Source organism: Phacochoerus africanus, chromosome 3, assembly GCF_016906955.1.
Source record: "Phacochoerus africanus isolate WHEZ1 chromosome 3, ROS_Pafr_v1, whole genome shotgun sequence".
NCBI lineage: Eukaryota > Metazoa > Chordata > Mammalia > Artiodactyla > Suidae > Phacochoerus > Phacochoerus africanus.
In genome coordinates this window covers 27,879,653-27,892,851 of record NC_062546.1, presented here as the reverse complement: position 1 = coordinate 27,892,851, position 13,199 = coordinate 27,879,653, and the positions used below count along the sequence as shown (strand labels likewise).

Sequence of the window (13,199 nt, the reverse complement as noted above, 5' to 3'; positions counted from 1 at the left end):
GCAAAATAAAGAAATAGCACTGCTTAGTCACTAGGGTGGCAGCAGTAGAGCCTGTACATCAGCCATTCACTGCCACCGGCCCCTGGAAAGTTCTGACAAAGGGTGTGCGCTCCCCAGATTGCCTGAAGGAGGGTCCTCTGTCCACAGGGCTACTCTTCAGAACCCCCTGGACAGCATCCAAGAAGGACGGGGGAATTCTCTCACATCTGGAATTCCCTTGATGGTGGGGAAGCGGGAGGAGCAGCTCCCAGGAGTAAGCATGGCCGTCCTCTTGGACATCCAGGAGACTCCCACACTGTCTTCTCACCTCCCAGAATGGACATGCACACGGCCCACTCTAGGGTCTCTAGCACCTCCTCCTGAGGCTCTGCTCTTCTTGGCTTATCTGCTCCTCCCCTCCCCTACCCAGAACTAAACCCTTTCCTCCAGACACTGGCTTGAGTGGATCTCTATGGCCTCATTGGGCTATAGGAATCCTGATATATGGGTGGGTGCTCGGCACACCTCATGGAACCAGAGCTTGGAGACCTAGAAACCTCTGGCCCCTGATTACAGAAGGGCCCACAGCCTTCAGTCATCAGTCTGCCATCAGTATTCTGACAATCCCAAGCCATATTTACTGAACTCGTGCTCTGCTCTTTTAGCCACATCACTCCTCTACTTACCTTCGGTGGCCCCCCATCTTTAAAATAAAATCCGGAGTTCCCATCGTGGCTCAGCAGAAACAAATCTGACTAGATTCATGAGGATGCAGGTTCGATCCCTGGCCTTGCTCGGTGGGTTAAGGATCCGGCGTTGCTGTGAGCTGTGGTGTAGGTTGCAGATGTGGCTTGGATCTGGTGTTGCTATGGCTGTGGCATAGGCCGGCAGCTGCAGCTCTGATTTGACCCGTGGCCTGGGAACCTCCATATGCTGTGAGTCGAGCCCTAAAAAGACTAAAATAAAATAAAATAATAAAATCCAAGATCCACACTATGGTTTGCGAGGCCCTGCTTGGTGCTCTTGCCCCTCTCCAACTTTCTCCTTTGCCCATTAGACTCTGGCCAAGATGGTCTCTCTCTGTTCTTTGAACACATCTGTGTTTTCCTGCCTCTGGGTGTTTGCACAGGACTTTCTCTGCATGGAACTGGATTGTAAGCCCTGTAAGGGCAGAGACTGTGTTAGGTTTGGTTCTTCTCTAAATTCCCAAGCATTTAACCTGTTAAACAATAGACAGGAGTTCCCACTGTGGTGCAACAGGATCACTGATGTTTCTGCAGCAGTAGGGACGCAGGTTTGATCGCCAGTCCAGTGCAGCGGGCTAAGGATCTGGCATTGCCGCGGCTGTGGCACAGCCACAACTTCTGGACAGACACAGGGCGACCACAAGAGAAAAATAAAAACAATAGACACTCAACCAATGTCAGTTGTAATAGGTCTTAATTTTTAAAAATCTTGAGTAAATGCTCCTGATGCTTTTCCACTGACTTATTTACTCTTTACAACAGCCGGGTAAAGTAGGAATTATCAATAGCTCCCTTTTACAGAAAACAGAAACTCAGGGAGGTTTGGCCATATGTTGAGGATCACACCGCTAAGATTTGAACCCTAGAGGGAGGCATTTTTCAGCCCTCTTTGGGTATGGGGGGGCAGAGCGCCAGTGGTACACCACAGGCCGGCTCCCAGATTCTTGATGTTTGCAGGCTTCCTGAAGCAGGAGGCACTGGCCCTGGGCTGGAAAGTTGGCAAGACTTGGGTCCTCAAAGGCCCTAAGAGAGCATTCCAAGTGGAAAAAACAGCGGTGAGCAAAGGAATGGAGGCAGGAAGATCTAGTTTCTGGGAATACTGGACTCAGAGGGCTGGGCCAGCCAGCTGGTCCCAAGGGTGGCATGGGCTGGGGGACGGGGGCGGGTGTGTCTCCCGAGGCAGGACCCCTGTGGGCAGGGAAATTGAGGCAGATAGTCACTGCAGTCCTTCTCCCCAGGCCATGGCTGGGAGCCCCCAGGGATGCAGGCTGGGCGCTGCCGGGCCCCTCCAAGGCAGGACGTTCCCACGCGGGGGCGGCCCCTGGAAAGGCTGCAGGGCGGGCCCAGGGGCGGGCGCCAGCGTTCTGGTCCCTCTGCAGCCGGTTCTCTGTTAGTTGCTTGGCAGACCCAGGTCGAGCTCTGGCTCCCGCGGAGCTGCGAGGTGAGTGGGTGGGAGCGCCCTGGCCGCCCAAGCCCAGGCGGCTGGGGGACGCTGCTGGGACTCTGGCTGTGTGGGGTCGCTGCGAGAGGAGAGGGTCGGGGCTGGAGGGGGGAGGTGTGGATGTGTGTGGCTACTGGCAGCTCAGAGTTGAGGACTCCTGGGGAATTTTCCTGTGTTTGCAAGTGGGGCGCCGTCTTCCCTCTCCTCGTACGTGGGGCTCTCTTACCCACTTACCGCGGATGGGGAGCCCTTCCTTTCCAGAGGTGGGGCCCCTTTCCACTTTCCACATATACCTCTCTTTGTCCTGAATTATTGGGTGCCCCTCTCTCTCCCTAGATGGGGCCCTTTCTCTTTCCGGAAGTGGGACCCCCCTTCTTCTCCCTAGACGAGTGCCCTTCTTCCTCCCTCTGAGCCAGGTTGGTCCTTGTCCTCCTTTAAATCCCCTCCTCACTCCCCTGAGATGCCAGACCCTGAGATTTCCCTGAAGAGGGTGGGTTGGGTGCGCCTGCCTCCCTCCCCCAGCAGGTTCAGCAGAGCAGACTCTCCAGGCACGTAGGCAGCCAATTATGGGGGAAGGGGTGGGGGGGCAAGCCTTCTGCAGACCTTGGCAGATGGCCTTGCAGAGAAGAGAGCTAGCCTAGGACTTGCTTCTTCCCTTCCTGGGGGGCAAACAGCTGAGGGAGCTTTCCCAACGTAGCCACCCGTTGGAACCAGAACCCAGGCTCCCAGCCTCAAACTGTCCAGACCCTGCCTTAAGAGTTAGGCCTCATGGAGTTCCCATTGTGGCTCAGTGGTAACAAATCCCACTAATAACCATAAGGATGCACGTTCCATCTCTGGCCTTGCACAGTGGGTTAAGGATCTGGCATTGCTGTGAGCTGTGGTGTAGGTCACAGACGCAGCTCAGACCTAGCATTGCTGAACCCCTAGCCTGGGAACCTCCATGTGCCTCAAGTGTGGTCCTAAAAAAGCAAAAAAAAGGAGTTCCCGTCGTGGCGCAGTGGTTAACGAATCCGACTAGGAACCATGAGGTTGCGGGTTCGGTCCCTGCCCTTGCTCAGTGGGTTAACGATCCGGTGTTGCCGTGAGCTGTGGTGTAGGTTGCAGACGCGGCTCGGATCCCGCGTTGCGGTGGCTCTGGTGTAGGCCAGTGGCTACAGCTCCGATTCGACCCCTAGCCTGGGAACCTCCATATGCCGAGGGAGCGGCCCAAGAAATAGCAACAACAACAACAAAAAGACAAAAGACAAAAAAAAATTAAAAATTAAAAGAGTTACGCTTCCTCCATTTCTCAGATGGTAAATTAAGGTCCCAGGAGGGACCCCATCAGACTCCATAGGTATAGCGTACAAAATTAGAAGGGGCAGAGGTAGGAGGTGACCTTGAAATCCTGGGACACCACCACCACACCTGTGAAAAAGGTGTTTCTCTGTCTGGGTCCTGAGGGGAAGGGCGGGGGCAATGTGGGGCAGGACTCATCCACGCACCCCACCCCCCACCCCCAAGATGTCCTTCAGAGCTGCCTGGAGCTTGGTGCTGAGGAAGGGGGAAGTTGGAATGCGAGGGATCCACAGCCCAGGAGCCACTGGTAAGACCTGGACACCCCACCTTTGCCTAACTCCAAGGCCAGGGGCAGGGGTCCTCCTGGCAGGTCGCCCCTGGTCCATTCCATGCTGCCCTGGGCCTGTCTCACACCATTTCCTGAGATCCTACTCTTTGGTCTGGGACCACATTCCTCTGGGAAATGGAACTTGCAGGGCACCCAGACAGCAGCCCCCTCCTCCCAGGCTTCCTCGGGGCCTGACCCCCAAACCCAGGCCTCTAAGGCCCTTGTGTCCTGAGGTGGAGGGTGCTGACAGAACCTTGGACCACCTCTCCAGATCCCTGTGTCCCTGCTACTCAGAAGAAAGAGGCCTGAGGCAGGAGAGACTTCAGCCGGATAGCAGAAGGGCCTTCCTGACCCTCTGGAGAATAATAACAGATAACATTTATTGAGCGCTTACTAGGCACTCGGAGCTGTGATAAACGTTTTACACAGATGAACACATTCGGACTTCATAGCAAGCACGCGAGGGAGATGCTCTGCTGTTTTCTCCATTTCTCAGATGAACAGACAGGCGCAGGGGCCTAGATACTGAAAAAGCCAGGGAGTTCCCGCCGTGGCTCAGCAGTTAGCAAAGCAGCTAGCATCCATGAGGAGTTGGCTTCAATCCCTGGCCTCGCTCAGTGGGTTAAGGATCCGGCGTTGCCATGAGCTGTGGTGTAGGTCACAGATGTGGCTCGGATCCCGCGTTGCTGTGGCTCTGGCGTAGGCCGGCAGCTACAGCTCCGATTAGATCCCTAGCCTGGGAACTTCCACATGCTGCTGGTGCAGCCCTAGAAAGACAGAAATAAAATAAAATAAAATAGTAAAGTAAAGTAAAATAAAATAAAACAGCCAGGACTCCTTGCCCAAAGCAGTTCCTGGGCCATCTGGGCAAGGTGGTACCAAGGCCCTTCTTGAGGGCATCTCTGGTGACAATAAACAGAAGAAGCTTTGCTGAGACCCTTTTAGCACCCATCCTTGTTCTGGACACTCACACAGAGCCCTTGAGGGAAAGCTTCCAGGAATGGAAGCCAGAAGTAAAACCAGCCTCTGTCTACCAGTGTAATTGATGGAGCATCTACTGGGCGCCAGGCATTGCGCTAAGCCTTTTGAGTGTATTATCTTAAAGTTTCTACAACAGTGTAAAGTAGGATCTCTGATTATCCCCACTTTCCAAATGAGGACACTGAACATGAGGTAAAGGGTGCTTGTGGGAGTTGGGGCAGGATAGAGCTGGGGTTCCAGCCCATCTGATTGCAAAGCCGTGCCCTTGACTGGTCATTAACCACACACGGAGAGCGCTTTATGTGTGCAGAGCAGTTGCCCATCTGTCACCTCAAGAACCTCTCATTAGCCTCTCCCCACCCATTGCCTCTGCCTGACGAGCCCTCCTCACCTCAGATCTTCCCAGTGGACACAGCATTTGAAGCCAGAGGGGCTGAATTGCAGCCCTGGCCCTGCTCCCTCTTACTCTGAATTTCAACAAATCCCCTAGCTACTCAGCTCTTCCTCTGTAAGATGAAGAGAACCATATCACTGACTCTCGTGATGCCAAGCCAGTGAGTCGACTCTCTTGAAGGTCTTAGCATGTCTCCTGGCACACAGTAAGTGCTCAATAAGTGTGACCCTCTTTGTTAATAGCACGGCTAGTGCTGGGAGGTCCCAGGGGCCGCCCGAACCCAGCTTCTCCCTTATGCTCACAGCCCACGGCAAGGAGAAGATGCCACCGTACACCAGCTACCACGCGCAGCGCTCTTACCCCATGCCCGACGAGCCCTTCTGCACGGAGCTCAGCGCTGAGCAATGGGCCCTGAAGGAGAAGGAGAAGGGCAGCTGGACGCAGCTGAGCCACGCCGAGAAGGTGGCCTGTAGGTCTCAGGGTGGGGCTGGGTGTGACTTGGCAGAGAAGGGCTGACTGGTCAGGGAGCAGGGGACAGGGAGAGCCCACCCGCCTCCCACCAAGACAGCCAGAAGCCCCCAGACACTTGAGTGCCTACTTGAGGGGTGAAATTAATTCCTTTGTTCATTCTTTTTTTTGTTTTTGTTTTTGTTTTGGCCGTACCCAAGGCGTATGGAAATTTCCAGGCCAAGGTTTGAATCCGAGCCACAGCTGCAACCTAACCACAGCTACAGCAATGCAGGACCCTTAACCTACTGTGTCACAGTGGGAACTCCTGTTTATTCTTTTTTTTTTTTGTCTTTTTGCCTTTTCTAGGGGCCGCTCCCATGGCATATGGAGGTTCCCAGGTTAGGGGTCCAATCAGAGATGTAGCCGCCGGCCTATGCCAGAGCCACGGCAACTCGGGATCCGAGCCACGTTTGCAACCTACACCACAGCTCACGGCAACTCCGGATCCTTAACCCACTGAGCAAGGCCAGGGATCGAACCTGCAAACCTCATGGTTCCTAGTCAGATTCATTAACCACTGTGCCACTACGGGAACTCCTTTTTTTTTTTTTGTCTTTAGGGCCACTCCGGAGGCATATGGAGGTTCCTAGGCTAGGGGTCGAATCAGAACTGTAGCAGCCCGCCTATGCCATAGCCACAACCACAGAAATCTGGAATCCAAGCTGCATCTGCAACCTACATCACAGCTCACGGCAACGCCAGATCCTTAACCCAATGATCGAGGCTAGGTATCACGTCCTCATGGATGCCAGTTGGGTTTGTTAACCACTGAGCCACGACGGGAACTCCCATTTTAAAAATTCATTCAACTATGTGTGCACAGCCTGATGCTGGGCGATGCTGGAAAGAGAAATGAATCACCCAGAGGCTTTTTGCCCTGGGTGCTCAGCTAGCCATAATACAGGACATGTGGCCAGGGCGAGGTGTGTTTGAGAGAGGGAGAGAGAGAGAGATGGAATCCTGGTGGGTCTTCCAGAGGAGAGGGTTATTCCTGTTGGCCTTGAATGCTGAGGAAGAGGGGCTGCCAGGCAGTGGGAACAGCATGGGGAAGGGTATAGGAGCCAGAGAGCACGGAGGGTTCTGGCCATCACTGGGTGACGTGGGGGGATGGAGCAGAAAGAGGCAGGTGAGGTGGGTGGGAGAGCAGGGGCCTGACCCTGGGAAGCGAGAGGGATGTGTGACCCCAAGTGCTGCCCACCAGAAGCACCCTTGGAGCCTCACCATCAGCATCTGGCCATGCTCTGCACAAAATAGATGCTCAGTAAGAATTTGTTGAATGGACAGCATCTGCTGCAGGGACAGGGAGGCAGGAGATCCCTGAGGCCAAGAGTTGGCCCAGGGTCCTCAGGATGGATGCCCCTCCCCCCTCCCCCCAGTGTACCGGCTCCAGTACCATGAGACCTTCGCGGAGATGAACCGTCGCTCCAATGAATGGAAGACAGTCATGGGCTGTGTCTTCTTCTTCTTTGGATTCACAGGTCTGATGATTTGGTGGCAGCATGTCTACGGTGAGTGGCAGGACCTCACCTGGCTGCAGCCCTTGGCCAGGTCCTGGTGGCCCCAGCCACCAGCCAAGCTGGCCCTCATTTGCAGAATTGTGAAAAGTCCCCCAAAGAGGTGTAGGATAAAGGGCAGAGCACGGCTGCCTGGGTTGCAGTGTAGGCTCTCTCTGGGCTTCAGTTCTCTCATCTGTAAAGTGGGAACTCAGTGGTTCCTAGAGTGCAGCTTTGAGGTGGGGGGGGGGAATCTGGAGGGGGATGGACAGGATGGAGACGGTGCAGCGGGAGGGGGTGGGGCTGGCAGGGTCCCACCTGCCCCTGTCCCTACCCTGCGCTTTCCCTGCAGTCTTCCCTAAGAAGCCCATCACCCTGACGGATGAGTGGAAGGCCCAGCAGCTCCAGCGCATCCTGGACATGAAGGGCAACCCTGTGCAAGGCCTGGCCTCCCGGTGGGACTACGAGAGGAAGGAGTGGAAGAAGTGACCTGGGTGGGGTTCCAGCTGATCCCCTTGCAGCCCCTACCTGGCCCGCAGCCTGTGGCGGCTCCTCCCCTTCCCTTAACTGCAATAAAGCTGGCCTGTTCTCATCTGCCTTTAGTCTCCACTGCAGTCTCTACCGGCCCTAAAGCCTACATTATACCTACAGTTTTGCAGGGCAGTGGGTGAGGGGCAATAAGCCAATTTCCAGAGGCTCAGGGACCCACTTGTCAGGGAGGGCTTCCTGGAGGAGTAGGGGTTAGGGTTGAGTCTTAAAGGATAAGTGGGATTAGAAAGAGAAAGAGGAGATCCCGTCATGGCTCAGTGGTTAACGAACCTGACTAGGAACCATGAGGTTGTGGGTTCAGTCCCTGGCCTTGCTCAGTGAGTTAAGGATCCAGCGTTGCTGTGAACTGTGGTGTAGATTGCAGACACAGCTCAGATCCTGTGTTGCTGTGGCTGTGGTGTAGGCTGGCAGCTACAGCTCCCATTAGACCCCTAGCCTGGGAACCTCCGTATGCCTTGGGAGTGGCCCTAGAAAAGACAAAAAGACAAAAAAAAAAAAGAAAGAGAAGGAGAGGGAAGGCATTCTAGGCGGAGGAAATGGCTTGAGGAAAGTCAAGAACATTTCTTTACTCAGTCAATTAACAAATATATATATATTTTGCTTTTTAGGGCTGCATGTGCGGCATATGGAAGTTCCCAGGCTAGGGGTCGAATCAGAGCTACACCTGCTGGCCACAGCGACAGCCACAGCCACAGCCATAGCCACATACATGCAGGATCCGAGCTGCACCTGTGACTTACACAACAGCTCACGGCAATGCCAGATACCTAACCCACTGATTGAGGCCAGGGATTGAACTCGCATCCTCATGGATCCTAACTGAGTTTGTTACTGATGAACCACAACAGGAACTCCTAACAAATACTTATTGAGTATCTGCTGATTGCCAGGTTCTAATCCAGGCCCTGGGGATGCAGCAGTGAACAAGACACACACAATCTCTAGCCTCATGGAGGGGGATTTCTTTTCTTTTCAGGACCGCACCAGCGGTCTATGGAAGTTCCCAGGCTAGGGGTCTAGGGATTGAATTGAAGCTGCAGCAGCCGGCCTACACCATAACTCGCAGCAATGCTGGATCCTTAACCTACTGAGTGAGGCCAGGGATCAGACCTGCATCCTCATGGACACTAGTTGGGTTCTTAACCTGCTGAACCATAACGGGAACTATGAGGAGGATTTCTTTATGTCAGGGCGGGGGGACAGACAAGTGAGTAAGTAAGTACAGTATGTACAGTACTTACAGTACTTACAGTAAATACAGTATGTTACATGGTAATTGGCACTATGAAGGAAAAAAAAAAAACAAAAACAGAGCAGGATAGGAGTTCCCACTGTGGCTCAGTGGAAATGAACCTGACAAGGATCCATGAGGATGCGGGTTTGATCCCTGGCCTTGCTCAGTGGGTTAAGGATCCGGTGTTGCTGTGAGCTGTGGTGTAGGTCGCAGACGCGGCTTGGATCCCGAGTTGCTGTGGCTATGGTGTAGGCCAGTGGCTACAGCTCTGATTAGACCCTTAGCCTGGGAGCCTCCATATGCTGTGGGAGGAGCCCTAGAAATGGCAAAAAGACAAAAAATAAAATAAAATAAAATAAAACTACAACAACAACAAAAACAGAGCAGGATAAAGGAACATGGCTTGGGGGGTAGTAGGTGAAGCCTCTTAGAAGAGATGGCACATGAGAAGAGGTCCGAATGTATCAAAGAAAAGACAAAACAGCGAGTGCGAAGATGCTGAGATGGGATTTTGGTTTGTCTGTGGAACTTCACAGAGAGGCCACAGGGACCGGAGAAGAGTGACTTGGAGAGTGGTGGGAAGGTGTGTATTAGGGAGAGGGTTGGTCTTGAGGCAGAAAGCAGATGATCTAGGAACACACACACACACACACACACACACACACACACACACACACTTAAAAAGAAAAGCCCCTTTTCCTCTTGGTATGTCCCCTCCAGCTCCCTCTGTTGGCACAGTTTAGCATTTCTCTCTCTTTTTTCTTCCTTTTTTTTCCTTCTTTTTTTTTCTTGGCCACCCCAAGGCATATGGAGTTCCTAGGCCAGGGATCAGATCCTAGCCATAGCTGTGACCTATGCTGCAGCTGCAGCAATGCTGGATCCTTAACCCACTGTGTCAGGTTGGGGATTGAACCTGTGTCCTGGTGCTGCAGAGACATGGATGATTCCATTGTACCACAGCGGGAACTCCACAGTTTAGCATCTCACTGTAAAGGAGACAATGCTCAAAGAACCCAGCTGATTATCTTAGAGCGGGCACTGAGGGCTGAATGCGGAGTGGAGAGGCAATTCATTGATAACAAGCACAGCATCCTTGAGAAAGTCTTGGCCGGGCCAATGAGAGCCTTAGAGCAAAAAATGCCCATTATAGGAGTTCTGTGTGGGGCAAAATGAACCCATTCCTGAGCCCGATTGTGCTCAGTCACTGGCTGGGAACAGCCCCGGGGACCGGGGCTTGGCATGAACACTGGGGCAGATCTGCAAGGGCAGCAGCTGGAGGTGGTCAATCAACTCCCCTCCTCAGAGCAGGTTCTCTCTCTCTCTCTCTCTCTTTTTTTTTTGTCTTTTTGCCTTTTCTAGGGCCACTCCCGTGGCATATGGAGGTTCCCAGGCTAGGGGTCTAATTGGAGCTGTAGCTGCCAGCCTACACCAGAGCCACAGCAATGCCAGATCTGAGCCGCATCTGCAACCTACACCACAGCTCACGGCAATGCAGGATCCTTTACCCACTGACCAAGGCCAGGGATAGAACCCGCAACCTCATGGTTCCTAGTTGGATTCGTTAACCACTGCGCCACAAGGGGAACTCCAAGAGCAGGTTCTCTTGAAGAGACATCTGAGCAGCATACCTCCCTGGATACCCTAGATGCCAATGGAGGGATTCAGCGGAGCAGTTGGGACAATATTCATTCAGTGAACAAATATTTATGTGCATCTACTGTGTACAGACTCTGGGGACAGAGTGAATGAGACCTCATTCCAGTGTCACGAATTCCAGTCCTCATGAACACGAAAGTCTGCAATGGGGAGACAGATGGTCATCCTAAAGAGTCATAGCACAAATGAGTGTTGAGAAGGAGAATCACAGGAATTCCTGTCGTGGCTCAGCAGTAACAAACCCGACTAGCATCCTTGAGGACTCGGGTTCAATCCTTGGCCTCAATGAGTTAAAGATCTGATGTTGCCATGAGCTGTGATGTAGGTCACAGACATGGCTCAGATCCCGATGCTGTGGCTGTGGTGTAGGTTGGCAGCTACAGCTCCAATTTGACTCCTAGCCTGGGAACTCCCTAAAAAGACAAAAAAAAAAAAAAAAAAAGAAAAGAAAAGAAAAGAAAGACAGGAAGGAAGAAGGAGAGGTACATGGTACTTGGATTGATCTAATGTGGAGAAGTCAGGGTGGGCTTCCCTGAGGAGGTGTCTTCATATTTGAGATATGAAGAATGGTTGGGTATGAGCTAGGTGAAAAGGGTGGTGGAACAGCATTCTAGGCAGAGAAAAGCATGTGCAAAGGCCCTGTGTAGAGGATCATGGCATGAAAGAGGAAATAAAGGAAGCCAGTGGGCTGTCGGAGGAGAAGGAAGAGCTGGACCAAGGGAGACAAGGGAAGTAGGAGACACACAGGGCCTTGGAGTCTCTGCTGCTTGTACTGAGGAGACAAGTCCGGGGGAAAGCAGGGAAAGGTGGATCTGGGGTAGTATGGGGGGGCAGAGTACGGGGACCCTTGAACATTCATTTGATTTCATCTGAGAGAGGCAGCTGCTTTGGCCCCAGGGATCTGGTTTCTTCCTTCCATCCTTCCTTTCTTTTCTTTCTTCCTTTTTTTTCTTTTTACAGCCACACCTGCGGCCTATAGAAGTTCCCAGGAATCAGAGCTGCAGCTGCCAGCCACAGCCACAGCCATGCCAGATCCAAGGCGCATCTGCAACCTACACCACAGCTTGTGGAAAGGCTGGATCCTTAACCCACTGAATGAGGCCAGGGATTGAACCTGAGTCCTCATGGATACTAGTCGAGTTCTTAACCCACTGAGCCACAATGGGAACTCCAGAGGGATCTGTTTTTTAGTCACTGCCTGAGCATGAACGATGATCCAGGCCTGGAGCAGAGAGGGAGCCTGGCCTTTGGGTCTCCTGGCCTGTGGGCAGGACTGGGATGAACACAGCCAGTCAGAGGCCAAGAGGGTAAGAGCCATAGAAATGCTCAGTGTTACGTTTTGACCCAGATTCTGACGTTTTGTCAGCAGCAGGAGCGGTTTGGACATAACCAGAGATGTGGAACTCTGCAGGCAGTGAACTTCATTGAGATGAATAAATTGCTAAGGAGTTATGTTGTGGATAATAAAGAAAACTGTCAAAACCAGCCTAGGGGAATATCAGATGTTGTACTAGTCGACTTTTCACCTATAATAATGCTGTGTGGGCTTCCTGTCGTGTTGCAGTGGTTAACGAATCCGACTAGGAACCATGAGGTTGCGGGTTCGATCCCTGGCCTTGCTCAGTGGATTAAGGATCCAGTGTTGCCATGAGCTGTGGTGTAGGTTGCAGACATGGCTCGGATCCCACGTTGCTGTGGCTCTGGCATAGGCTGGTGGCTACAGCTCCGATTGGACCCGTAGCCTGGGAATCTCCATATGCCGCAGGAGTGGCCCTAGAAAAGGCAAAAAGACAAAAATAAAATTTAAAAAAAAAATAGTGCTGTGTAATGAACAACTCCACACCTTGGTGGCTTATAACTTTGAGCATTTACGTCTCTTTCATGGGCCTGTGACTTGGCTGAGCCTCTGCTGGGATTCCCAGGTTCAGTTCCAGGCTGTGGGTTGATGCTTTGGTTTCCTAGGGCTGTCATAACAAAATTCAACAGACTGGGTGGCTTAAACAACAGAAATGTATTTTCTCACACTTCTGGCAGTTAGAAGTCCAAGATCAAAGTGTTGGTAGGATTGGGCGACTTCCTACTGTGGTCCAGTGGGTTAAGGATCCAGCATTGTTGTAGCTGTGGGGTAGGATGCAGCTGTTGCTCAGATTCAGTCCCTAGCCCTGGAACTTCCATATGCCATGGGCATGGCCAAAAAAGAAAAAAAAGTAGTAGTAGGATTGGTTTCTTCTAAGGTTTGTGGAGGGTCTCCTTCTCACTGTATGTGTGGGTTTTCTTTTTCTTTTTTCTTTTTGTCTTTTTGGGGATACACCTGTGACATATGGAGGTTCCCAGGCTAGGGGTTGAATTGGAGCAGTAGCCACCAGCCTACACCACAGCCACAGCAATGCCGGATCCTTAACCCACTGAGTGAGGCTAGGGATCGAACCTCGTCCTCATGAATACTAGTCAGATTCGTTTTCGCTGAGCCATGATGGGAACTCCTCTCACTGTGTGTGTATCCCTGGTGTCTCCTTGTGTGTCTGGATTTCCTCTTCTTATAAGGACATCAGTCAGACTGGGCCAGGGCCTTCCCTGATGACTTCATTTAAGTTTATCAGCTTTTTT

The 13,199-nt window shown here is 52.4% G+C and overlaps 1 protein-coding gene across 2 annotated transcripts; it reads left to right on the top strand.

The window, feature by feature from the left end:
* Positions 1-2,085: 2,085 nt before the first annotated feature.
* On the top strand, positions 2,086-7,750 carry LOC125122708 (cytochrome c oxidase subunit 4 isoform 2, mitochondrial). 2 transcript variants are annotated; one of them, XM_047771393.1, is made up of 5 exons: positions 2,086-2,166; positions 3,673-3,754; positions 5,455-5,619; positions 7,037-7,168; positions 7,506-7,750. In XM_047771393.1, the coding sequence occupies exons 2-5, from the start codon at positions 3,673-3,675 to the stop codon at positions 7,640-7,642; spliced, it is 516 nt and encodes a 171-aa protein (XP_047627349.1). In that variant the 5' UTR covers positions 2,086-2,166; the 3' UTR covers positions 7,643-7,750. The 2 variants fall into 2 exon arrangements, with proteins under 2 accessions (XP_047627349.1, XP_047627350.1); XM_047771394.1 differs by lacking the exon at positions 2,086-2,166 and adding an exon at positions 5,247-5,355.
* Positions 7,751-13,199: the final 5,449 nt, after the last annotated feature.

Excerpts from the sequence above, each read along its gene's own strand:
- LOC125122708 (XM_047771393.1), top strand. The coding sequence starts at position 3,673 with ATGTCCTTCAGAGCTGCCTGGAGCTTGGTGCTGAGGAAGGGGGAAGTT. Across the intron at positions 3,755-5,454 it reads CCACAGCCCAGGAGCCACTG|CCCACGGCAAGGAGAAGATG; the intron begins GTAAGACCTGGA and ends TTATGCTCACAG. Across the intron at positions 5,620-7,036 it reads CCACGCCGAGAAGGTGGCCT|TGTACCGGCTCCAGTACCAT; the intron begins GTAGGTCTCAGG and ends CCCTCCCCCCAG.